General features: G+C 51.1%; 3 protein-coding genes across 7 annotated transcripts in view; 1 reads left to right on the top strand and 2 right to left on the bottom strand.

The window, feature by feature from the left end:
* Positions 1-1,712, top strand: part of GATAD2B (GATA zinc finger domain containing 2B) — a 67,923-nt gene extending 66,211 nt beyond the window's left edge. For all 4 annotated transcript variants that reach the window (XM_031436247.2, XM_064477776.1, XM_064477778.1 and 1 more), the window contains 3 exons: positions 61-171; positions 328-445; positions 1,113-1,712. In XM_031436247.2, coding sequence (XP_031292107.1) covers positions 61-171; positions 328-445; positions 1,113-1,246 — 363 coding nt within the window. In that variant the 3' untranslated portion in view covers positions 1,247-1,712. The remainder of the gene's footprint in view (positions 1-60; positions 172-327; positions 446-1,112) is intronic.
* Positions 1,713-6,667: 4,955 nt separating this feature from the next.
* Positions 6,668-14,172, bottom strand: LOC135318975 (uncharacterized). 2 transcript variants are annotated; one of them, XM_064477774.1, is made up of 6 exons: positions 14,046-14,172; positions 9,956-11,607; positions 9,688-9,872; positions 9,205-9,333; positions 8,693-8,822; positions 6,668-8,610 (listed from the first exon to the last, which is right to left on the bottom strand). In XM_064477774.1, the coding sequence occupies exons 2-5, from the start codon at positions 10,149-10,151 to the stop codon at positions 8,706-8,708; spliced, it is 627 nt and encodes a 208-aa protein (XP_064333844.1). In that variant the 5' UTR covers positions 10,152-11,607; positions 14,046-14,172; the 3' UTR covers positions 6,668-8,610; positions 8,693-8,705. The 2 variants fall into 2 exon arrangements, with proteins under 2 accessions (XP_064333844.1, XP_064333843.1); XM_064477773.1 differs by having other exon boundaries at positions 6,668-8,822.
* Positions 14,173-23,031: 8,859 nt separating this feature from the next.
* Positions 23,032-23,489, bottom strand: LOC105089693 (small ribosomal subunit protein eS7-like). Its single transcript, XM_064477639.1, has one exon. It carries the CDS (start codon positions 23,422-23,424, stop codon positions 23,032-23,034), a length of 393 nt encoding a protein of 130 aa, XP_064333709.1. The 5' UTR covers positions 23,425-23,489.
* Positions 23,490-25,646: the final 2,157 nt, after the last annotated feature.

Below are 25,646 nucleotides of genomic sequence, written 5' to 3'. Positions count from 1 at the left end.
AGGTTTTGGTTAGGGAATTGGGTGCTGTCTTGCCCAACTTGACCTGATGACTCCCAACAGGAAATTGAACAGCGATTACAGCAGCAGGCAGCCCTTTCCCCTACTACGGCTCCAGCTGTGTCCAGTGTCAGTAAACAAGAGACCATAATGAGACATCACACGCTTCGGCAGGTGAGGATTTCTCTTGAGGGTTTGTCAGCCATGTATTCCAATCTGTCCTTTCTTCTGTGGGAAATCATACTGTTCTTCTGTACTCCCACACCCTTACCTCCCCTTTTCACCTTCCATCATGGCAAAGTTATGATTACTTGTCCCTCATCGTTGCAGGCTCCACAGCCCCAAAGCAGCCTCCAGCGTGGCATACCCACATCTGCCCGTTCCATGCTCTCCAACTTCGCACAGGCACCCCAGCTGTCTGTGCCAGGTGGCCTCCTTGGTATGCCAGGTAAGAAGGGCTGATCTGAGAACTTTCTCAGGGATTGACAAGTTAGTATGCTGTTCTTTAGCAGCCCCTTCAGGCGAATTGTTCTTTCTTTTGTTTTCTGCTTTCTTTAGGCCCTGCTCCCTTCATTTCTGTTATTCGGCATATATTCGCTAAATCCATATTACATGCCAGGCACAGTGCACTAGGATTTTGGTGGTGAAAATGATATAGTCCCTGCCATTATAAATTTAATATCTAGTGTGCCCTCTCGGTGGGCATGTGATTGTTGATCTCTTTTGGCCATAATGAAGGGTTAACTGTTCTAATCCTGTGAATGATCCAAGGATGCTCCTCCACAGTCAGCAGCTGCAAAACCAAAGCGGATTCAGTAATTCTCTCTTTGTCTTGATTATTTTCTTCTCACCACTATTTTCTCTGACTCTTCTGCACCATCCAGTCCATGTTTATTGTTCTTGGTAGGACTGAAGTTTTGGAAAGACCTCTTTTCCTAAAGCTTGGGAGCAGGGAGGTAGTTGCTACTGAAATAAATCTCAACTGAGTCTGGACAGATGTAGATAATTTCTGATGTTTCCTCCTCATTGCCAGTTCTGCAGCTCCAGGGTAATGCAGAAGAAGGGGTCATTTCCTCTTTTAATACCTGCCCTCCACTTTTGTCTCCTGGGTGTAGGTGTCAACATTGCATACTTGAACACTGGCATCGGAGGACACAAAGCCCCCAGTTTGGCAGACCGACAGCGGGAATATCTTTTAGACATGATCCCTCCCCGGTCTATATCGCAGTCCATCAGTGGACAGAAATAACGCCTGTTCCACTTGTACTGCCCCAACCTTGAATCCTTTACCCCTCTCCTCTCCCATTGTCCCCAACTTCCGTCGCATGCAGTGCCTGTACTGGTGCCTACCATACACGGAAAACAAAACAGAAAAACAGAAGACAAAAAGTAGAAATCAACAAGAAAACACATGCCCTGCCCCGCCACCTCCCCTTTGTTTCACACTGCTGCGATCTGTTCTTCTGCCGCTCTGTCTTCTCTTCAGTTTTCTTTAACACTGAGGTGGACCCTTGCCTCTGACAGAGGTCAGAATGAGGTCCTGGGGAGAAATGTAAGCCCTCTGACGTGTGTCTAAAGTTCGTTTTTATGCTATAATTATTATCATTTTTAATGATGTTGTGTGTCCTCCCTTTGTTCAGTGGACGGTTAAACCTTTTTATTTCCCCCCCAGTATTTTTCTTTTTCTCTTTAGTCTTTTTTTTTTTTTTTTTTTTTTAACACAAATAACATTCAGTTAAATGATAGCATTGCAGTAGGGTCCCCAACTGCCAAGTAAGACATGACTGAGAGTTTTAGGGGCAGAAATTTTAAATGCACTTAACCCAGGGTTGGGGGGGGCAGCATCAAACAAGAAGGAATAGCACACCAGCTGTGGAGCATCTCTTGGCTGGACAGTTCAGGAGGCAGTGTTTAGTATTGAAGTTGGGCTCTCTAAGGATGAGGGGAAAGAGCCTAGAAGGAGAAGCTTTAGAAGTTAACCACCACCCTGGAATTGATCCATGAAGAAGGGGGAGAAGGGGGCACGCCGATGAGCATAATGTTGAACCAAGGAGGACTGAGACCAGGTCCTGGCCTTGTGGATGCTGGGGAAGAAGATTGGTCTCCTAACCCCAGTGGAGACAGAGAAGTATGTTACAGGCCAAGTAGCCCAAAATTATTTTGTCTTGCTTTCTTTGTAAAATTCTCCCCTACCTGCACCTCTTTCTTTTCTTTTTTTGAACTCCTAGCCTGCCCTCAGTAACCACAGCCCACTGTAATATAGAGGAGTGGTGGTTCCCAGCCTGATTTTGCTGGATGTTCTGGAATGGGCATGAGTCAGATGACAAAGGGAGGAGACAGACTTAAAGGAAGGAAGAGGGGTTTCTCTCCCAACAATTGAGACTTTCTCATTCATCTCTCCCTTCACCCTCTGAGTACCAGGAGATGAGGGTGAGGGCACCTGGTCAGGTTGAAGCCCTGCCCTGATGCTGCTGCACTAACTGCAGAGCCAACTGCTCAAAGCCAAACAAGTCATGTCAAAACCAGTCCTGGACCTCTGCTATGAAAGTAGTTGTCTTTTTTCTCCCCAGAATTCTATTAATCGTGCTTTTTTTTTTTTTTTTAATTAAGTGCTACTAATGTAGAGAATGAATTGAATTGTGCAATGTTGCTGTTCTGGGGATTGGGGAGATTAGCGTCCCATTTGCCCACACCGTGGGGGAAGGGGGAGGAGACCAGGCTGTTTTTGAGGTAAGCGAAGCCCCTTAAAGGTAGGAGTTTCTGCTCTCCTCATAGTATACACCCACCTGCCTCTCAGCTCTAGAAGCTGCCAGAGTTTGAGTAAGGGATACTCTCAGCAGCGAGGTGTGAAGAGGAGTTTAACATTTTGCCCTTGAAAGCCACCTGGGGAAGTTCCCCCACGTTTATTTTTTAAAATTAAATAATTTTTTAAAGTAAGAAGGCACTTTTAAAGTTAACACACATACAAACTGCACATCTTCCCCATAAAGTTTGGGGATGGGATGGGAGAAGGAGCTGGAATCAGGCTCAGTTCCCCCGACACTGGCCTCTACTCCCCATACTCCAGAGCCACTGTGGGTGATTATACTGGCCCTACGGGCCTTCCTGGCTTTTTTTCTTTCCTCCCTTCCCCCAAATTCATTGAGCACTTAAAAAGGAGTAGAGATGCAGCCCGTGTCTGGGCTCCCTCAGTGGTGAAATGATGTGGAAGCGAGACGCTAGTAACAGGTAGTGATGGGGTCGTTTCGAGTATTTTTCTGGGGAATGTGGAACCCCTGACTGTAAGTGGTGGGAGAGGGAGGGGGGGTTAATGGAACTGGGTCTGGGATTATTTTAAAATTATATATATATATATAAAGATATATTCTTACATCTTTTCTTTGCCCTCTGTGCTTTGAAAGCACTGGAGAAATCGTTTGGTTTTGCTTTTCTCTCTTCCACGAAATTGGAAGCTTTTTTTAAAAATGTTTTCCCTGTAAGTCATCTTGCCTTATGGCATGTCTGTCTAGCCTCTTCCTCACCGCCCCACCCACCCATGATGAAGTGCCATTTCTGTTATGTCTCCCCTCCCCCAGCTCAGAGGTGCTCAGAGGTACAAGGTGCCCAAGTTTGTCAGTTGAGATTAAAAGTAAGGAACAGAGAATGTGCAATACCGTCTGGCTGGGGGCTGTCCCTGCCCTGAGCTGAGTCCCTTCCCTGGGAGCCAGGCCACCTTTGAATGGGGTTTGGAAGTTAAGATGTGTAGAGATGGGGATGATGAGGAAGGAAGGCCTGTAGTCAGTGCCTGCCAGGGTACTGAGGGGAGAGGGTGGAGTCTTCCCTGTTTTTATCCCCTCAGGGTCAGCTACGTAGAGGCTGCTTGTTGCTAGTATAGCTCCATGACCCTTTGCTCAGTCACTGAGGTTTGATTTCTTATCTTCTCTTCTCCCCATTTTCACACCTTTCCTAGGGATTAGTGATGGGGTGAGGTTCCCCTAATCATGGTAAAGTATTAGCCTTCCACCTCCTCCCCTTCACCCCTCTCCCCTGTCCTTCTGTCTTCCTCATTTCTCTACTGTTTTCATCACTGATTGCCTCGTGTCCCTCCAAGTCTGTTGCTGTCCATCCCCAGGTCTTGGGCCCTATAGACACTAAACCTCATGCCCTAAAGATTGGAGGAAAGACCTTTTGCTCAGAGTTTTTTCCTTTATCCCTAGAGCAGTGAAGCTCAAGGTGATACTAGAGTGAGCATCCCACCAGCTCTGCCTGGCTTCCTCCATCCCCAGAGGCTTTAAGAATAGTTTATGGACAGTGGCTTACTCCCTAGAAGCCTGAAACAGGGGTGGATGAGCGGTAAGGCTTAGGTAAAGGTGAGGGACAGAGGTCCTTATTTGTCAAATTTTTTTTCTTTTTCTTTTTTCTTTTCTTTCTTTCTTTCTTTTTATTATTTTTTATTTTATTTTATTTTATTTTTTGTCATTTGACCACAGCATCTGGACTTCCTTCATCCCTGGAATAAGTATTTTTTCCACATTTTTGGATGTATGTATGGTAGACAATTTTTTTTAAGACACAGAGATAAATGTTTTCCTGCTTTGGTTACCTTTCCTTTCCCCTTTAAAAGGAATTAGCTATAGAACTGCTTTGTAAAGATGCTTCTTGATATTTTACTTTTGTTCCTTTTCCCCAACCACTTCCTTTTCTCCCCGCTCCTCCAGAAGGCATAACCTTCTTTCCACACCCCCCACCCCAACCCCAGTCCTAGGCTCCCTTCCCCTCCAACAAGACCTTCATTAGCTTATGATATTTGCTGCCGAGATGTTATAACAAGGACTCATTCGTGTATATAAGCTATTTCTTGATCCATTTAAAAAGAATTGTACATTGTGTAGAAAAAAAAAAAAACCTGAAAAAGAGAAAAAAAAGCCCTAGCCATGGATATTGTGAAACTGTGTTACGTCATTTTGTAATGTGCCCGTTTGTGTATGATCCGTGCAAAAGGGTTTCTGGGGAAGGGGAGGGGGTAGGGAGGCAGGGCTGTGGAGGGTGGGTAGGGGAGTGGGCCGGGCCCAGCACACTGAGACTGGCAGCTGCTCCAACCCCATCCCTCCTTAGAGATGCCACCTCCCCCACCACCCACCCCTAATTTGTGCCTTGCCTCCCCACCCTGGAGTAGTCCCTCCGGGTCACCAGCACTGCCTTGGCAGAGCCCACTCCCTACCCTAACTTGCCCACCCTCCCTATCCCCCAGCATTAGGTTGAAACTGTGGGGAAGTGCTGGGGGTTGGGAGGTAGCCGAGGAATGGGGCAGTTCCCGGGGGCATTGAAACCAAGTATTATTATGAATTGTAATTGTATTTGCACTGTTTTTTTTTTTTTTCTCTGATTGCATCAGCATATATACAATATACCTATATAACAAAATTCAGTGTCAAGCTTTCTTATGCAAGGGATTTCCCCCACCCCCCAAAAAAGAACCTAGTTTCATGGGCCTTTGAAGGTGGATTGTCAGGGGATGATAGAAATTTTAACAAGTCATCCTTAGAAAGTCTCCTCAAGGGAGAGCCATATCCATCTGCATACAGTTTTAGGCTTTGTAAATTGGGGTCAGGCTGGGTTACTGTGAAAGCTAAGGCTCCAGTCCAGACTGTGGAGAGGAAAGAGGACCATAGCACAAAGGGGTGGGGTGGTAGCACAGCCTGGGACCTGGGGTCTAGCCCCAAGTTCTCCTGCTAACCTGCCATGTGACCTTTGGTAAAGTTAATTTTCTGGGTCTCAGTTTTCTTATTTGTTAAGTGATGGCAGACAGGGGGGATCATTGGCCACCAAGTTTAAAATTATTCTGTGCTTCCTTCCCAACCCACAAAATGAAACAAAACAACTTAAGGTGAGGAAAGTGTTGGGCTGAAAACCCAGGGAGGAAACCAAAGTGACTCGTGTTGAAGTGGGTGTGTGTGTGACAGTGCCCTTGGGGAGCTGCCAGGCCCCTGCTATGATTATGATTTGGGAAAGGCAGCAGAGTGATGTTTAGGACATCAGTCAGACCTGTGACATCTTTGCCCTCATGCCTCTAGTCATCCCAAGAGCAGGGACCAGGCTGCAAACCCACCTCACAAACAGCTGCCCTGGAGGGTGGTTGACCAGTGAAGGCCCAGGCGGTGGCACTCACACCCTTTGTGAGCTACAGGATGCAGAACTTCCCCCATCTGAGGAGAGCTCAGATAGAGTCCACATCTTGTCTCCTTCCCTCAGATCTCATCGGAACCCCCTTAAGGCAGCTGTCTCACAGCTGTCACCTTCAGGGGCCCAAGTCCCCACAGCCTGGGCTGAGTACTCCCATACTCTTTAGGTTCTTGGCTGGTAAAGCCTGGAGAGAAAACAGGATGATGGGTGAAGCCCTGGTGAAAGCGGAAGGATAGACTGGGGGTGGGGGGTGGGGAGCAGGGAGGTGGGATGGGGAATGGCCTTCTGTGAATGGGGTGGGTGGGAGGGGAACAAGACCCTTTTGCACAACTCTCTTTAAGTTTCCTTTTTTTAAAAAAAAAAACTCATTCTAATTTTCTGCATTGTGTTTGGGAATTAAAATGAAAAAAACTAAGACCAATAGAAACTGGTTTTCAAAAAGGCAAATACACTCCCATCTGTTTCAGATGCTGCTGAGCATTTCAGCAGTGACAGAGTCAAATAATAAGCTAATTTTTGGAGAAAGGATTAAAAGAAAAAAAAACTTTGTAATATTTATCACTTGCAAGCTATGTTTAATAAAGAAAGGAATGGTTTCTAAACTTTCCTGTGGCTTGTGCTTTAGTCTTGGTAGGGGTGGGGGCGTCAGTTTGGTGGGAGAGTTTAAGGGGTGATTGGGAGATGACCTATGGCTCGTACTCCCTCCAGTCAATGGAGTACCCTTTACTTTGTACACTTTTCTTCAGTTGGGATGATTAAGTCTTTACCTACGTCTGTATTCTTGTTCCTGTCCACCTTTATGTAGATCCAATGTTCTGGAAGCCACTGAACCCACTTTAATTACCTGATGACTCGGGGTCTAAAGGCATTTGGAAGGAGGCTGCATTTAACCCAGATGCTGGATCTCCATTCTGTACTAAGGAGAGGTGTCCCCTAGCCGTCCTTGGCTCTTCCCGTCACACTGCTCTAGTCTCTAAACGAAATCCTTTATAGCTTGCTGGTTTCTCCAGGTGAGGACCTTAAACAATGGCTCACACTGTTCTTTTCTTAGCAAACTGCAGAATATAGTTTCTTAGTCTGAAGGCAGCATCCCCTGAAGAACTTGGAACTGCTCTGTCTTACCACCATGACACCCCACATTTTCCTTTCAGTCTAGAACATTAACCAGATCCTAATTTATTTTTTCCATTTGGTTTATTTCCAACAAAGCACTTAGACCAGGCCCACCCAGAGGAGAGGATACCATCTCCTCGATGACTTGAAGTTTGGGGCTGTTCTTAACCCCTTGAACCCCTGCCACATTTCTGAGTTACAGCTGCTTCTGCCCTTTACGCAGAAGGAGCATTTGTGGAGGGGCAGGGCCCAGCCTTGCTGGAGCCTTGTCATTGGTACTGGCGTCATCCTACAGGAGCACAGAGGGGACAGAGTTTGGGGTCCCCTAAGCCCTAGGTTTTCCTTTTTCCAAGACCCTCCCCCCCTTTTGGCACAATACCAGACAGCCCTAGAGGGAGAGACAGATTGAGGGAGAGCCTCGGGTTTTGGTTCTAGGGTATAGTAGCACTGGATGAGGAGAGACCAGGGGGCCAGGGGGCCATAGGTCAGCAGAGGGAAGAGTGGGAAAGAGGTGCTCTGTGCAAACCTAGAATTGAGGGGAATAGAGGCTGGGGTGTTCCACAGCCTCTGTGCTCATGTGACAGGGGGTTCAAGGCCGCCAAAACCTCAGCTCAAGCTATTCTCTCCATTCAAAAATAGAAACCAGATTGGGAGGAATGTCCCCTGAAAAGGGACCGATGCTGGAAAGGGGGAGATGGGCATTTGGTCACTCAGAGGAACAGCACATGTGAACTCAGATGTTCAGTGCTCTTCTGTTGTTGGGACAAGGGGGCAAGGAACTCAGCAGCCCCTTTGCAAACCTGCTTCTTCAGATCACCAGGAAGGCCAGTCGCCTGTCCCTGGGTCACACTTCAGCTTAGGCATGAGGAGACAGAAATGGGTTTCAGACAGGGGGGTTTGAGTTGGAAGATGGAGGTGATGACAGAGCCCCTCGCCCTGCCTCCCCTTGTTGGGGGAGCCCTGAAAGCTGTCTGTCTTTGGGCAGGTTCCTGTTTGGATCAAGAGGATTTACTGGGTGAAGTCATGAGGCAGGAGTAGCAGGTTGGGGAGAACGCCCACTTGAGCACGGCTTAGTCTGAGGTTATGTGGTTTGTTGAGGAGGACAGTTTCCCCCATTTCTTGAGGAAAAGTTAGAAGCAGAGAAGCCACACCTTCCTCTCGCCCTGTGGTCAGGCTACCCCTCCCCAGGCGGGCTGAGGGACCTTTGGTTCTTTTCTGACTCCGGGGTGGCAGGGAAAGGTGAGGGAGGTAGATTCGTTGGTGGGGCTGGAGTTGGTGGCATCTGGGAGGGACCCAACTTGGAGAGCCCTGGGTTAAGGATGACTGCTCCACGGTCACCTGAGGGTCAGGAGACGGTCAGGCCTCGGCCTCAAGCACACCGCTCCCCCTCATCTGCTCCTCCTCACTTGAATCCCCTCACCTGGGTGATGAGTTCAGTCTTCTCCCCCGGCTTTCTCCCACTTGGAGCCTGGCGTCTGTGGCGTGCAGCTCTGTCCATGGCAGTCTGAGGCACTACCCAGCACTCCCGAGACCCCTGTCTGCAGAAGAGGCTGCCCAGATAGGAAGGGTCAGCACCACGACCTGTCTGAGGCGTCCCTCTGGCTTAGCATCCATCGGCCCCGGCCCTTCATCCTGTTCCACACTCCCCTGGGGGCCTCGCCTTGTGTGCAGGATGGCAGGGATCTGGCTCTGGCCACTTCTGCCACCTGTGAACCCCGGTGCTCTCTACCCGGCTTCGTGCAACCCACTGGGCCGCCTCCCGCTCCTGGTACCATGCACCTCTGAGAAGAACTGGTGCTCCCTCCCTGCCTCAGTCTCCTTCTTTGTAAAATGGATTAGTAATGGATAAAAAGCTCTTACTCTTTGGGCCTGTGCCACCATAGTGCAGACTGTCTTCCTAGCCGTTTTCCACATTAGCCATCTGGTCCTTACCTGTGTCTCCAGCCCAGAAGGAGGCAGAGGAGGCAACGATGAGGGCAGCCAGGCCCACGTGGACGCCCACCACAACCCCAGGCAGTGAGCTGCTCTCATCCTGGCTGCAAGAGCACCCAGCCTTGGACCCTGTGGACACAGTGCCATCTGAGGACCAGGCAAAAGGCAAAGCCCAGCCCCTCCTCCTCCTCAAAGACTGACAGCCGTGGGTCCTACAGGAGGGGCCTGCTCTGACCCCAGGCCTGCTACCCTCCTACTGGACCCCACTCAGCAGGGCTGACCAGAGGCACATCACGTAGAAAGACAAAGCGGGCACTGCTGTTACCATCCCCATTGCCACTGAATGCCTGGAGCTTGATCTCATAGAGGGCGGCTGGCTCTGGGGGGAGCAGGGTAGTGTGAGGCAAACAGGCTTGTGTGGGCCAGGAAGCTCAGTGCCTGGGGCGAGACCACACTGAGGAGGGGGACTGAGGGAGGCCTCACCCAGATCTGTGTAGAGGAAGGAACTGACAGTGCTAGCCGGGAGCAGGGGCCCCTCAAAGTGGGCAGCCAGCAGCTTGCAGTGAGTTTAAAGCCCTGGATGGGCCCCATCTGGGGTGGCAGCTCCCAGGAGGCCTGCACAGAGGTGGCATTGAGCACTTTGGTGGAGAAGCCCAGGGCGGCAGGAGCTGCAGAGGAAATGGGATGAGTTGGTTGCATCCCTGCCGGCCTGAGGCCAGGGCTCTACAGGGCTGGAGAGGTGGTCACTCACTGCTGCCCATGGTGGAGGCGTGGATGGAGACAGAGTCCTGGCTGGAACCCTCTGCTGAGTAGGCCCACAAGTGGATGGAGTAGGCTGTGGCAGGCTCCAGGTTGGAGAAGACATGCTCAAAGGTGCCTTTGCCCACGGCCTCTTGGAGCTCCGGGCCAGCTGGCTCTGAGGAACAGAGCAGCTTGGCAACCAGCATCCCTTTCCCTCACTACAAACATCCCCCACCCCCACAAAGTGGGCACGAAGCCCCAGCCAGGCCTCCAAGGAGGGCAGGGAAGGGGGCTGCAGAAGTTGGAGCCAGGATAAGAAAGGCTGAGGGTGAGAAAGGGGCTGATGAGCAGAAGGAAGTAGCAGAGGACCACATACCCAGAGGCCCGGCCAGAGCCCAGACAGGTCTGGGGGTCACTAAGAGTGAGAGGAACTTACCCAGAGACACCCCCCAGCTGGAGGCAGAGTGGACTAGGTCCAGGGACTCCTATCCAGCCACCCACACCCACCTCCCACAGGCTGGAGGTGCAGCACGTAGCCGATGACGTCCCCGTTAGAGGGGGGTGGTTCCCAGGACACCCGAATGGCAGAGGTGGAGAGAGTCACTGCCTGCAGGCCCTGGGGACAGGGGGTGGCTCTGGGTCCCCTGTCACAGCCAAGCGGGCACTGGCCTGATTGGAGCCTGCACTGTTCTCTGCCACGCATTGGTAGATGGCCTCGCCCTTGGCTGAGAGCTCCGCCAGCATCAGTGTGCTAGGGAAAGACACATGCAGCCGCTGGGGGCTCCTTCCCGCCAAGCCCCCTCCCCCAGGGGGGCAGCGAGACCCACAGACCTGCCCGGAGACAGGACACACCACCTGTGTGTGGGTATTGCTTGTATGAAACAGGCAGGACAGAGCCTCCTGTGGGTGGGGGTATTGCAGGGGGTTGTGTGGGCTGCAGAGAGTAGAGGTAGAGTGTTGTGTGTAGGTGGGGTGGAGGGGTGGGACAGCGGTACCTCGGGTACCTGTTGTTGTGGGTCAGCCGAATGTTATTCCCAGGACTCAGCCCCTTCCCATTCTTCAGCCAGACCAGCAGGGGCTCAGGGACGCCCTGGGCCACGCAGGTGAAGATGGCGCTGCTGCCTGGAGGCTTGGACAAGGACTGCGGCCACTGGACAAACTCGGGGGGAGCTGGGCAGGCAACGGCAGGTGGATGAGGCCTGGCCTCTTGTCTTCCTCCTGCCCCTGCCCCTCTCCCCATCCAGGTTCCCATGGGGTGAGGACCCTCCCTGGCTGGCCCTTGGGGCTCACCCTGCACGAGCAGGACACCCTGTGCTGTGCGTCGGGTCCGGATACCCGGCCGATTGGCTGCACAGACATAGATGCTCGAGTGCTGGACCAACACATCAGAGATCATGAGGTTCCCGGTGCCCAGGACTTGGATGCCCTCCACGCCGATGGAGCGGCCGTCTGCAGGGAGGCAAGGGGTCAGAGCTGGGAAAGGGCAAAGGACTGGGGGCTCTGGGAGGCAGAGTGACTGCCCACCCAGGCGGCTTCAGGAGACTAGTGGCCGTGGGTGGCTGGTGGCGATGCATCCCAGCACTGCTGTTTGGTGCACCACGAGCGTCAGGTTCTGTGGCCCGGACAGGATCTCTGGCTCCTGCAGCAGCCGCGGGGCTCCCACTGCAAGGTGGAAACAGCAAGTTGAGGGGATCAAGAAACGGACTCTCCCCCTGCACCCAGGATGCATTTCTGGAGCCCCCTACTAGTCCTCGAGTGACCAGACCTCAGAGCGGTTGCTGTTTTACTTCCAGTTTACAGATTAAGAAAATTACCTGCCCAAGGTCCTATGGCAGTAAGTACAGGTATCTCGTTTTATCTTGCTTCATAGGTACTGCTTTTTACAAATTGAAGGTATGCAACAACGCTGCGTTATCAGATGATGGTTAGCAATTCTAGCAATCAACTTTAAAAAAAAAAGGCATGTACATTGTTTATTTAGACATAATGCTATTTAATAGGCTACAGTATAGTGTAAACATGATTTTTACATGCACTGGGAAACCAAAAAAAATTTGACTTTTTTTTTTTTAATGTAACTCGTTTTATTACCATATTTGCTGTGGTCTGGTACCGAATGCACACTACCTCTGAGGTCTGCCTGTATCAGGGCTAAGAAGACTTGGCATACTAAGCAGGCCCCAAGTTAAACTGGAGGGGTGGAGAGAAGAGGGGGCCCAGGGTACCCCCAGATGGCATGTATCAGTGTCAGAACATGAACTGCCCAGGCAGGGTCAGCAGCCTTGTCCCCTTCCCTAAGTCGCCCACAGAGCTGGCAGGAGACCCCTCCCTCAAAAAGAAAGTCAGGCCCCGCTGAGAACTCAGCCTGTCTCAAACGCTCAGTAAAGATGCAAATGTTTTTTGAAATATGCTGCTCTTTTGGTCTAAAGCATATCTTCATTTTATACCACCTTCTCCCATCTTATTATTCAACAAATCATCCCTGGGGGTGCTGCCGTGTGCCAGGCACTCTTCTCACACTGGGGTACAGCTGTGACCAACAGGGCAGAGGGGCCTTTGTTTTCCTTTATCCTGTCACCCCCATTTTGCCACTTTGTATTTCATGAGACTTTGTGACATATCTTTAACCTTTTCATAAATGTCCATATTAAGAATTTCTCATATAAAATTTTGTCTCTAAAATGACAGTTTCTCAAGGACTGCTATAAAGTCTTCCACATCTTAGAAAAAGGAACCCTCCTACACTGTTGGTGGGAATGTAAATGGGTGTAGCCACTATGGAGGGCAGTATGGAGGTTCCTTAAAAAACTACTTACCATATGATGATCCACAATCCCACCCCCGGGCATATATCCAGAGAAGAATATAATTCAAAAAGGCATGCATCCCAGTATTCACAGCAGCACTGCTTACAACAGCCAAGACATGGAAACAACCCAAATGTCCATTGACAGATGACTCGATAAAGAAGATGTGGTACATATATAGAATGGAATACTACTCAGCCATAAAAAGGAATAAAATAATGCTATTTGCGGCAACATGGATGGAACCTGGAGATTGTCATTTTAAATGAAGTAAGTAAGAAAAGAGAAAAAATGCCACATGATAGCGCTTATATGTGGAATCTAAAAAAAAGGACACAAATGAACTTTTCTACAAAACAGAAACAGACTCACAAAGAACAAACTTATGGTTACAAAGGTTAAAAGGGCTGGGGAGGGATAAATTGGGAATTTGAAATTACACCTGTTGGGGAGTGATGGAAATGTTAGCTATCTTGATCGTGGTGGTGGTTCCATCTATGTATATACATCTATCAAAATTCATCAAATTATACATCTGAAATATGTGTAGTTTACTATGCAGGAATCACACCACAATAAAGGTGTTTTAAAAAAAAAAAAAAGTCTTCCACATCTTTAATTCTGCCTCAAGGCCTAGAATAGTATTTCACTCATCCATCCACCCATTCATCCCACCACCATATGCTGAGGGTCTACTGTGGGCCAGGCACTCCTCAATTTACCTCCCACAAGCTCTAGTTCAGGCTGTGGATTGTCTTGGAATGTCCTGGCCTTGGCAAAGGAGGCTGTGTTCTGCCTGGACAGATCGTTCAGCGAGGCAGAGCTGGTCCATATAATGACACTTCAGCATCACTGGCTGAACCCCTCCACGTGCCAGGCATTATACTGTAAGCCCCACAGTCACTGCCCCCTTTAATCCTCACTTTGCTTTTATTTCTCCAAGTTTACAGATGAGAAAGCCAAGTGTCAGAGAGGTTAAGCAACTTGTTCAATGTCAGAGGGGCTGGTGGAGGTGGGACTCAAACCTGGATCCTGGAAGCACCGGACAGCTGACAGCATATCCCCCTGCCACTGCGCTCCCTGGAAGTCTGGGATTCCGTGTCCCTGGTGCTTACCCAGGGTAAGCCTGCCTCAGGTAAGGGCTTTAGGAGTGAATGGTTTGGGGCCTTAGTCCCCAGCTCAGTCCCTGGGGATGAGTCTACACTGACCCCAGCTCCTCTCCTGACATTTAGGCAACCCAGGAACCCTCAGTTACCGGCTGACCCTCTGCTCCCTCTGCTTCTCCTTACGCACCTGAAGCTCTCTGACCATTCACTTCCCTGGCTCTGCAGGCAGCAGGATGAGGACCCCTGCCGGCCGGACAGCACGGCATTTGGCCAGAAGCACTGATCATCATGGAAGCCTGGCATCCTGCCCTGCCCTCCTGCCCCAGATGGTTGATGGGAAAGGGAAGTGGGAGGCCAGAGGAGCCCCACCCGGGCTTCCCTCTGCTCTCAGGGAGGAGCCCCTGTTCCCCACCCTTAGCTTTCAGTTTCTAAGTCAGCTCTGGATTAGAGACACAACAGCTGCCCACTTCCCTTTCAGTCTTCAGTTTAAAAAATATGCATCCTTTGAAAACATCTGACAAAATTTTACTAAAGTGTGCAGAGGCACCTAGATGCCTTCCCAAGGTTCGCTTGTTACCGATACTATGGGGCCCCCTAGTGGATGATCCCGGCATGCCATCCCCTCACATCCCCGGTGGCACCTGGGCCTCAGGCTGTGGTATGAGTCTTAACCTCGGTTTCCCACGAGGCACTGACTCTTCATAGACTCTGCTGCAATCCTCACTTCGGGCACAGAACTCTCCCACCCCACTTGGCCTGCATTTGGGGTCATTATGGGGCGTTCCATCTCAGGTACAAAGCTATTTTCATCCTCACCCCAAGAAGGAAAACATGCAAATGTGCACACACACTCACATGTACACGCAGGCACACCACGTATAAACACAAGCACACACCCCACATGCACACACACAGGTGCACCCAGGCCACCACTCCCAGCCGAGACACAGGAGCCCCCTACTCTAAACCCAGCAAGGGCTCCCACTGCTCTCTGGATCAAGCCCACACTCCTTTACATGGTGGGCCTCACCTACCTTTTCTACATCAATTCTTTATTACTCTGAATTCTGCCCATTTTATGGTCCAGCAACATGGAACTAGCTGCATGAACTGACTATTCTCACCCTTGTGCTTTTGTTCAAGGCGATGCCAGGAATACCACCCTATCTTCCTGACCTTGGCCAGCCTCTCTCCACCCACCCTTCAACACTCAGCTTTCTCCCTGGGGCCCCTGCCCATCCCTTGCCCACAGCCCACAGGCTCGGTTAGAGGCCCCTGCCCTGGGTTCCCTCAGCACTTCCCTCTCCACTTGGTTGCAAGCTCTGGGGAGCCAGTGATGGGCTAAGCATGTTCAGTCTGCTTGCTGCTGTATTCCCGCACCCAGCACAGTCCTCATACACAGCAAGTGCTCAAAGTGTCTGTCTTTACAAAGTATCTGCACCACAAACAGCTGACCACATCAGCTACACCCACTGGCAGTGGCCCCAGCTCCCACACCCTCCCCTCTGCTCAGTGCCTGCTCTGATCCCCGGGTCCTTGCTTACCCTTCAGAGTCAGCTGGGCATCCTGGCTGTGGCAGGTATTGGCCACATTGCGGGCCACACAGTGGTAGGTGCCCACGTCAGCCTGGCTCACGTTGGTGATGTGGAGGATGCCACCAGGCAGCAACGTGGCCCTGAGGATGCAGAAGTCAGGGGTCCGAGGCTGTACTGTGGCCCACAGCCAGCCGCCCCACCACACTCCTGGTTGGTACTCACCGGTGGTCGGAGGTACTCAGGGTCGTGCTGTTGTGCTCCCAGGAAATGGAAGGCTTAGGCACCCCCCGGATCAGGCACTGGAAGTGGGTGACTCCTCTTCACTCCACCTCCACGGACGCTGGATGTTGGTTGAAGCGTGACAGACCTAGGACTTGGGGACCACCTGAGCTCCCACAGAGCCAGCCCCGGCTCCGCTACCAGCAACCTTATCCCAGGGCCCCAGCCCCCGACTCCCTGCTGACCACCCGCTTGACCCCTGCAGTCTCCTGTCTGTGACTGTTGCTGGCCATGAGCACTTTGCCTTCCTCCAGAAGAAATGTTTAAAATTATGTTTTACAGTTGCATTGGTACCAAGACAAATACAATCCAGCCCTATAAAACTATAACTCATTATATATTCATTATTATATTCATTTTTTCTTCTGGCTTTAAAGAAATTAGAATTCAAACATGTTCACAGGCCCCTGAAAGTACCCTGGGCCCTAGGCACCATGCATACTATGTCTAATGGCCAAGTCAGCCCAGCCCAGGCCCACCATGGTGACTGCCCCGTGGGTGCCATCTTTGGGTGCCCTGCGCACTCTCGTCCTCCCCACCAGGAGCAGCCCAGTCACTTACTTGCCAGCTGCACTGGGCCCGCTGGCTCACCAGGTGCCCTTAGCGGTTCTGGGCCACGCAGTGGTACTCACGGGCGCGGGAGGGGAGGCTCCTGCGGGAGGGCAGGGTGGCCAGATGCAGGGAGCCATCCGGCATCAGGGTGGCACTACTGTCGTTGGCCAGAGCCAGCCCATTCCGCTGCCAGGAACTGGACACGGGCGGCTTGCCCTCCACCTGGCAAGGCAGCAGCATCAGCGGGCGCTCCCGCACAGCCACCATGTTCCCTGGCTCCTGCATGAAGGCCAGCTCAGAGCCTGCAGCACGGCCTGTGGGGACAGTGAGTGAGGCCTGGACATGGAGGCCTCCTGTGGCCTATGGCGTCCCCTCAGTTTTGACCCCCTCCCAGCCATGGGCGAGGGGTGAGGAGGCAGGACTTTACTCTGGGGGACCTTGGGCCAGCAAGGGAGGAGCCGGGCCGGCTGCTGTCCGGCTGGACCTCGGTGATTGATGGGGAGGGGGCGGGGCGGGCACAACAGCGAGGTCAGGGGCCCAGGCTGGGCATTGCGCTCCCCAGGGGACAATGGGGTCGCTCCCTCCCTCCCCTGCCGGCCCATCTGCCTGCCTGCCCGCGGGGTCAGCTTCCCAGGACTCCCGGCTCTGCCCTCCCACTGCCGGACCGGCCCCTGCACAGGGAAGGAGCGCCCTCATACACACTCACAGACACACACACTTGGACTGAAGAGCCCAACCTCGCAGACCACCCCGTAACCTAGACACAGACAGATGGTTTGCATCCCCAACACAGATACAGGTGTCCCTACAGACTCAGTCACAAGCACACAAACTCAGGGCCACGAACAACAACGCCTCAGGCCCAGCAATGTGTGAGCATAGCTGTGAGCCCACACGCACACCCGTGGGGGGGCTGTGGTAACTCAGCTTGCAAGCCTAGGCAGGGATCCACCCAGTAGATGGGGGACAGGGCTGGAAGGGTGGAGGGGGTGGAGGTGGAGGGGTAGACGGCAACCCGTGAGGGGCCAAAGCCCACAGGCCTAGGGCTCAGCCAGCCTCGGTACCCTTAGGACATCTGTGGGAAACCTCTTGGTCCCTGCCTCCATAAGACCCTCTGCCTGACAGCCCCTCCTGGCCCGCAGGACCCCCAGCTTCCCCCCCAGCTGGCGTAGACGAAGGACTGCAGCCGAAGTCCTTGCTTCTCCAAGGCTCTCCTTCCACATGGCTCTTTCCTGCCGGCACATGCCAGTCCTTCCTGCTTACCTACAGGGTTTCAGCTCCTCTGCTCTGATCACCGAGGTGCCTCCGCACCTCCTTCCCCCACTTTGCCCCCCAGCTCTCCCACCCCTGTGTCTTTCCCTTTAGCCTTTCACCCACCTCCCACCTGGTTCTCCCCCACTGCTCCCCTCTGCCTCCTCCCTTTATATCCCGCAGGCCCTGCCCTCTTACCCCAGTCTTGGAGCAGCAACAATAGTAGCAGCAGCCCCCGCCCCATGTCCCCACAGGCCTGGCCCCCTCAGCCCCTGGCTGCTCCCCAGGCAGCCCTGGTCTTCTGCCTTCAGCCTGGGGGCCCCTGGGCTGTGGGCATTCCCACATACACACTTGGGGAGCACAGTGTGGGGGCTCTGGCCTTGCTGTGGGGAGCCTGGGGTCTGAGGGGGCCCGGGGCCTGAGGCCAAGGCTGGAGGCCGCTGTCCTTTGCTCCGTCCTCCCTGGAGCTGGGTCTCTCTCTGCTTTCAGCCTGAGCCCCCTCCCCACCCCCATCCCCACTGTCCCCAGAGCCAGAACCAAGACACCGAGACAATTAGGGCGGGGACGGGGGGGGGGCAATGAGAGGAGGCAAAGTTGGGGGGTCAAGCCCGCCCCTCTCCCAGCCTCCAGACTCCTCTCCCAGCCTTCGACCCACCACTTACTCCCTCTCAAACGTTGACAGAATGAGTGAAGTTCTAGGGAGTTTGGGGCATCTTCTAAGCCCATCTCTAAGGATCCAGGGCCATAACGGGGAGGCCTGGAGACGGACTGGGGTCCTGGGGAGGGGGGCAGAGCCCCACCCTCCTAGGGGAGTCGCTGTCCCAGGTGCTGATCTGGGCCCAGCATGGGGGAGCTCATCCCATTAGTTTGGTCACGGCCCCAGCAGCCCCCTCACCATTCACAGTGTCACTTTCCAAAGCTTTTCTCTCTGTTCTTGTTGAGACAATGGACTGGGGCCGTCCAGGGCCGGGGGTTGGCCAGCATGCAGGAGGTGGGGACCCAGCCTCCACCAACCCATCCTATAGAGAAGAAAAAACCCTGGCCCCCTCCCCTTGCCAGGCTGACCATCTAAACATGCAAAAAGCGGGGGTGTGGGGGGTGTAGGGCGGGACTGCCCTTTCGCCAGAGGAGCCTGAGGCTCCTCTGACTTTCTGACTTACTATTTCTGCAGAATCTCCCTCCCCTAAACTGCAGCCTCCCCCCAAAAGCAAAGTTTCTGGAAAGATAAGAGAGAAAGTATGGGGCTTTGGCTGTGAGAAAAGTTGAGAAGCAGAGGTGGGGAACCTGGTGGGGGCAGAACACAAGGCCATGAGCATCCAGGCTCCTAGCCGCTCCAGCCAGCCTGGCCCCTGACCCAGTCTTTCCTGAGTCCCCTTCCCCTCACTGTTTCTCCTTGGCTTGGCCCTGCCTAGCTCAGGCTGTGCCCCTCATCTCTTCAGCACAAGCCCCCACCCTGTCTTCACCCTCACACCCCTCTCTGTTCAGTCTCCTTTCTGGCCCCGCACCTTGCACTAAGGCATTCAGAATCAGCTCAACACTGCCTCTCCCAGCCCAGCTCAGCGGCTCCTCCTCCCAGACCAGCAGTCCTAGGTGGGGTGCATCTGAGCCTGGGCTACCCCGAAACTACTGCCTTGTGGGAAGAGAGCCTGCAGCCTCCCCTCTGGGCCTTCCTTACCCAGCCCTATATCTCTCTGTCCTGGAGCCGCCAAAGCTGGTTCCCACTCCTTCCTCCAGAGAGGCCTCCTGAGTCAGAACAGCCCGGACAGGGAGAGGATCACAGGCCCTGAGGTCAGGCAGACGTAGTCCAAATCGCATACAAGCTTTGTCTTCTGTAGGCGGCCCCACCTCTCTGAGCCTGCTTCATGGATAAGACGGGGGTGTGTGTGTGCTAGAAACAACTTCCCGCCATGACTGGGAGGATGAAATGGTTCAAGGGCTTAGAACACAGTGTGGCCCAGACGAGCATTTGGAGTGTTTGAGCTTTCCTCTCTTCTCTATCTGGTTTCCCCCGCTGCTGTCAAAACCCCCCTCCCACACCTACGAAGATGCCTCCTTATCTGCTGCACTTACCTTATCACCTCGGAATTCACGCTCCAGCATTGCCCACAGGACAAAGAATGACCAATACAGAAGACCTGGGTTCGAGTCCAAGCTCTGTCACTAACCAGCCATCTTGCCTTGGGCTCGTATCCCTCACCTCTGAGATTTCCCTGCCTGTAAGATGGGAAGAAGGCAAGGCCTGCCTTGCAGAACAGGTGAAATGCATTTCACTTTAAGGGTCAAGAGCCACTTCTTCCTCTCCTCCTCCTCCTCAGAAGAGTTTGATTGGGATAATTTACATACCTTAAAGTTCACCTGCACAACTCAGTGGTTTTAGTATATTTCCAGAGCTGCATAACCATCACCACAATCTATTTTAGAACATTTTCATCACCCCGCTAGAAACACTGTACCCATTAACATTCACTCCCCATCTGCCCCCCTTTCCCTCCCCCATCCTGGGCAACCACTCTACTTTCTGTCTTTTCCTATTTTGGACGCCTCTTATAAGTGGAATCATATGACGTGTGGTCTTTTCATGTCTGGCTTCTTTGACTTAGCATGAGGTTTTTAGCATGAGTTTTCCAAGGCTTATCCATGTATCAGTACTTCATTCCTTTTTATAACTGCATACTGTTCCACTGCATGGCTATACCACGTTTATCCATTTACCAGGTGATGAGCATTTGGGTTGTTTCCACTTTTTGGCTGTTATGAATAATGCTGCTGTGAACATTCATGTTTGTGTGGAGATATTTTCAGTTTTCTGAGGTACATGCCTAGGAATGGAATTTCTGGGTCCTCTGGTTAACCCTGCATTTTGAGAACTCTCAAGCTGTTTTCCAAAATGGCTGTAGCAGTTTACATTGTAAGCACTGCTTTTTATAAGCCTCAAGATAGTAATTAACTTTTTATTCATCCCAGGCCTCTTTGAGAATTTGATGAAAGCTTCCCCCGACTCCCACCAAGGAGACAGAGATACACTCGCATTCCCGTGGACATCTGCATACACCCCAAGCCCCAGGTTGGGAGGTGCTGTCCCAGGAAGAGAGACCCAAATAGCCTTGATCCTTAGGAAATGCTGGCAGAATTGATTTATGGAGAGCTGTCCCTCTTTGCCTCCCTCCCCAACAATTAGCAATTGGCCTGACCCTGAACTGCCCCAGGCTCTTCTGGAACAACTTCCCTGGAAGGTCCCCCAGGCAGATGAGACCCTCCCAAGGACTCCCCTAGCACACCTTGGACACTCTCTTTCTCCCTCTCTCCATCCCTCCTCTCACCTGGGATCTGTCTCTCTCTTCATACCCCTTTTTTCCCCTGCCTCTATCTTTCTCTATCTCCATCTGTCTCCCCATCTGTGGCAGGCGGAATAAGGGCCCTGAAGTGATTCATGTTCTAATCCCTGAACCCATGAATACGTTTGGTTACATGGCAAAGGGGAATTAAGGTTGTGGATGAAATTAAGGTTGCGGATGAAATTAAGGTGACTAGTTATCTGACCTTAAAAAAAATTATCCTGCATTATCCATGTGTGCGCATGTCATCACAAGGGTCTTTAAAGGTGGAAGCGGCTGGCAAAAGTCAAAGGGAGAGAAGTTAAGAGTACTGCTGAGAGGGAGCCAAGCCCTGGGCTGCCGATTTTGGAGGTGAAGGGAGCAGAGAGCCAAAGAATGTGGGCGACCTCTAGAAACTGGAACCAGCAGGAAAGGATGTCCCCCCCGCAGTCTCCACAAAGGACGCAGCCCTGGGAATACCATGATCTTAGCCCAAGAAATCCGTGTGGAGTCCGACTTCAGAGCGCTGAGACAGTAACTTTGTGCTGTCTGAAGCCATCAGTTTGTGGTAACTTGTTACAGCAGCAAAAAGAGCGATAAAGGATTCCTGTCCCTGACACTGCCAACCCCTGACGCCTCATTTCACCTCTGCGTGGGTTTGTCGCGCTTCTCCTCCGCTGGAATGCCAGCTCCACCCGGGAAGGGATTTCACGTGGTCTCGCTGCGTGCCCAAAGCCAGAGCCCCTAACACTCCGGGTCAGCACTGGGGGAGGGAGGAGGGAAGGAGAGCCAGCCGACCTTGCAAAGCCATGCCCAGACCTCCCTTTGGCGAATTCCAGTGCGGGCTGCCCTATGAAGAGCGGGGACAAAAGGTTAGGGAAGGCTGCGCGTTCCCACGGGTGGGGGCCGCCTCCTGCCGAGGCTTGCGCATGCGCCCTGACACCGCCCACCCAGAAGAGTCCGTCTGGGGCTGAGCCCCCCCACTCTAGGGTGTCTCTTCCCAAGTGCCCGCAGGGTCTGGTACCAGCCAGTCCTTCGGCTCCCCACCTGCTCCCACCTTGCCAGTCACTGGGGTTTTACACCCTGTTTCCTCCTCTGCTAGGTGCATCTTCCCTCGGTCTTCCGTCTTTCTCTGTTGAAGTATTTTCAAATAAATTCCGGACATTATCTCATTACTTACGTGTATCTTAAAAAACAAATACAAACTTTTCCCCATAGCCATGATGTCATTAGCATATCTAATAAAAAGAATGTTACCAAGTCCAAGTTTCTACTATTGGCTGCTCGGCAGGCCAGTCAATGGAGATGAGAGATGAGTCGTTGGAGCAAGGAATAGTGACTTTATTTGGAAAGCCAGCAGACTAAGACCGTGATGGACTAGCGTCTCGAAGAACCAGCTTCCCTGAGTTAGAATTCAGGCTGCTTTTATACTGAAAGGGGAGGGGGTAAAGTCCTGCTTCCCTCCAGACTCCATGGGGCATGTGTTAATTTCTCCTTCCTGTAACCATTCCCAGGTGGGCCTGGTCAGGATGTTTCCTGTGACCTAAACAAAGGTATTTTGGCTTAATGCCCATTACCTGGGAGGCAGGTTTCCCAGAGGTGGACCATTATGTATAATTTAAGCTTATAGGCAACATTCCTTTAGTGATTAACTCGTAATGGAATACAAAGTTCCTTTCCTATTATAATTCCCCACTGTCCGTGATCCTTTCCACAATCCTATGGGAAGAGGGAGGAAGATGGCTCTAACTTCTTCCTGCTGAACACAGGCCGTGCAGAGGTGATGATGGAGCGGCACCCATCCACCCTGGACAGGAAGTATTCCTTAGAATCTTTCAGTCAGCATCACGGTCCTCTGTTCTCTTAGATCGACAGCTGTTCTGAACCTGATGAAACCCTTAGCCTTTGTTGTCTAATTTACAGTTGGTTCCAGTTCCTCATAACTATTAATTTTAACTTTCCAGCTGTTCCATAATTACCCTAGATTCCTGTGCTATTCATTTGAACAAGATTAAAACAAGTAGGTTGACCCTTCTTTAGCTACAATGAAATTACATCTCAATACCTACCTTTCTTAAACGGCATGCCTTAAGTCTTCTTCTTCTACCTTTTTTTTTGTGAATACTGTTTTATTTAGTCATTTTTGTTTACAACTGAAACTCTGGAAATTCAAAATTAATATCCTCACCCGTGAGGTTCTTATAGACACCAGAAAACGTTTCAACCTGTGCTTCACGTTGTTCTACTGCACTTTGTCCAAATGCACCTTTATGAGCCAGCTGCCGTCCAGCTTCACGTGGATCCTCTTGGCCACGATCTCACTTGGGAAGACCAGGTCCTCCAGGATGGCGTCGTGCATGGCCGACGGAGTGCGGCTCCTGGAACACTTTTGCTTATTTTTGGTATGGCTTTTTCGAGTTGGCTTAGGCAGAATTCTCTGAGCGATGAAAACGACGTGCTTCCTCCTGAACTTTTTCTCCAACTCATACACCAGCCAGACCTGGATTTTCTGAAAAGATTTCAGTTGAGGGACCGGGACGAAGATTATAATAGCTTTCCAACGACCGCCAACTTCAATTTCCTTGGCCCCCGTGATGTTCAGCTCCCGCAGCTGCGCCTTGTGGTCCCAGTTCATCTCCAGCTCCAGGAGGGCCTGGGAGATGCCGGACTCAAACTCGTCTGGCTTCTCGCCGTTGGGCTTCACGATCTTTGCGCTGGAGCTGAACCTGGCCTTGACCTTTGCGGGGCAGGCAGCATTGGCTGCCTCGGCTGACACTTGTGAAAAGAAATCTTCCTTTTTAAAAATTCTATTTTATTGAGTTATAGTCAGTTTATAATGTTGTGTCAATTTTCAGTGTAGAGCATGATTTTTCAGTTATACAGGAACATACATATATTCAGCGTCGCATACTTTTTCACCGTGAGCTACCACAAGATCTTGCATACATTTCCCTGTGCTATACTGTATAATCTTGTTTATCTATTCTATATATACCTGTCAGTGTCTACAAATTTCGAACTCCCAGTCTGTCCCTTCCCACCCCCCCCAGCAACCACAAGTTTGTATTCTATGTCTATGAGTCTGTTTCTGTTTTGTATTTATGTTCATTTGTCTTTTTCTTTTCTTTCTTTCTTTCTTTTTAGATTCCACATATGAGTGATCTCATATGGTATTTTTCTTTCTCTTTCTGGCTTACTTAGAATGACATTCTCCAGGGACATCTATATTGCTGTAAATGACGTTATGTTGTTTTTTAGCCTTGAATCTTCTAAGAGTTCACAAACCTATCGTTTCCCAGACCTCTCAGGACTTGGGTTGTTTTCTGATGACGGTGGTGCTGCTTTAATCCAAGTGTAATTAATCCATGGCTTTACCCCAGCTAACTTGACAGATGAGTGCCCTAGTAAGTGATATGACGTGGTTCTGTCTACCTTGGCTAGGTCTTTTAGAGCATTTATAGATTGTCCCACCTGGGCAGGCACCTGGAACGGCCTACCATACAATATTTCAAAGGGGCTTATTAATTTAAGCCTGCTTCTGGGAGCCACTCTGATCCACAGCAGGGCAACTGGCAAGGTCTTATCCCAAGTTAAAAACATCTCTTGACATTTTAATAATACTCCTTTTTAATGTATGATTCATTTTCTCAGTTTTTTCTGTTGATTGTGGTCTCCAGGATGAATGTAGTTTCCAATTCATTTACAATGCTTTTAATTCCAATCAGGGGCTAGTTTCCTTAAGGAGGGCTTCAACCACATCAGAGGCTTTTTCTGATGGAGTGGGATATGCTTTTACCCATCCTGAAAAAGTGGCCACAGACACTAGCAGGTATCTGCAATTCCCTGCAGCTCGAGGCATTTGAGGAAAGTCTGTCTATTTGCCAGTCCTCGGGGGGCAGGTTCCTCTGTGTTGAGTCCCCTTCGGGGGAGGTCTGATAGCAGGCTTTGGGTTATTTTTAGCACAAATCATGCAATTCTGAGTGACTCGCTGGATGGTCTTCTGTAGATCAAGCCCCATTTTATACTTTTGAATCGCTGTAAGGTGGCACCTCTCCCCTGATGGGCACTATTATGAATGTGCTGCAGTGCAGTGTCCAGGATGCTTCAGGTTTCTACCATACAGCACAGGGAAGTATATTCAATATCTTATAGTAACGTATGATGAAAAAGAATATGAAAAGGAATATATGTATGTATATGTGTGACTGAAACATGATGCTGTGCACCAGAGATAGACACAACATTGTAAATTGACTACACTCAATAAAAAATTAGTAAAAACTACAACAGCAACAACAGAAAGAGTGCCTCAGGCATCAAAACAATTCCTCCTGCACTACATTTCCTGCCAGGCAAGGCATGATCAAGAGTGAAACCCCACTCTATGGCCCTCTCTTTGTACTTTTCTGAAAATACCAGGCTGGTATTTTGACCAGTCTGTGAGAGAAGTGATGCTACCTACCATGCCTTGAGAATCACCTTCCTCTGCTGCCTTCTTTGCAGCTTGGTCAGCTTACTAGTTGCTGTTTACATGATGAGGGACATCAGGATGCGGTCCCCTAGTTGGCATTCTAGAGGTTGTAAGAATGAACGATTTTGTACATCTCCAGAAACTCCCATGACCAGGATGGATTGAGATGTTTTCTGTACCACCTTGGTGTTTATACCACAGAGTATGTTGCATCCATGTTTGTCAGAAAGTCAATCAGCTCCTTCCCCATTGTCAATTTTATCCGGGGCTCCTGTGGGGAAATTGGAATTGGACGCCCCAAGTCCAAGGAAGCCCCTGGGCCTCTTCATTCATCACGTTCCTCTTTCTATCACATGAGAGGCTCCCATCTTTCTTTTATTGTTTGC

The sequence above is a fragment of the Camelus dromedarius genome, chromosome 23, assembly GCF_036321535.1.
Source record: "Camelus dromedarius isolate mCamDro1 chromosome 23, mCamDro1.pat, whole genome shotgun sequence".
In the NCBI taxonomy this organism is placed as follows: domain Eukaryota; kingdom Metazoa; phylum Chordata; class Mammalia; order Artiodactyla; family Camelidae; genus Camelus; species Camelus dromedarius.
The sequence above is the reverse complement of the archived record's forward strand: the minus strand, read 5'-3'. Positions and strand labels throughout refer to the sequence as shown.

Excerpts from the sequence above, each read along its gene's own strand:
- LOC135318975 (XM_064477773.1), bottom strand. The coding sequence starts at position 10,151 with ATGCTGGTTGCCAAGCTGCTCTGTTCCTCAGAGCCAGCTGGCCCGGAG. Across the intron at positions 9,873-9,955 it reads CGCCTCCACCATGGGCAGCA|CTCCTGCCGCCCTGGGCTTC; the intron begins GTGAGTGACCAC and ends TTTCCTCTGCAG. Across the intron at positions 9,334-9,687 it reads CTTCCTCTACACAGATCTGG|GGTCCAAGGCTGGGTGCTCT; the intron begins GTGAGGCCTCCC and ends CTGTGTCCACAG.
- LOC105089693 (XM_064477639.1), bottom strand. The coding sequence starts at position 23,424 with ATGAACTGGGACCACAAGGCGCAGCTGCGGGAGCTGAACATCACGGGG.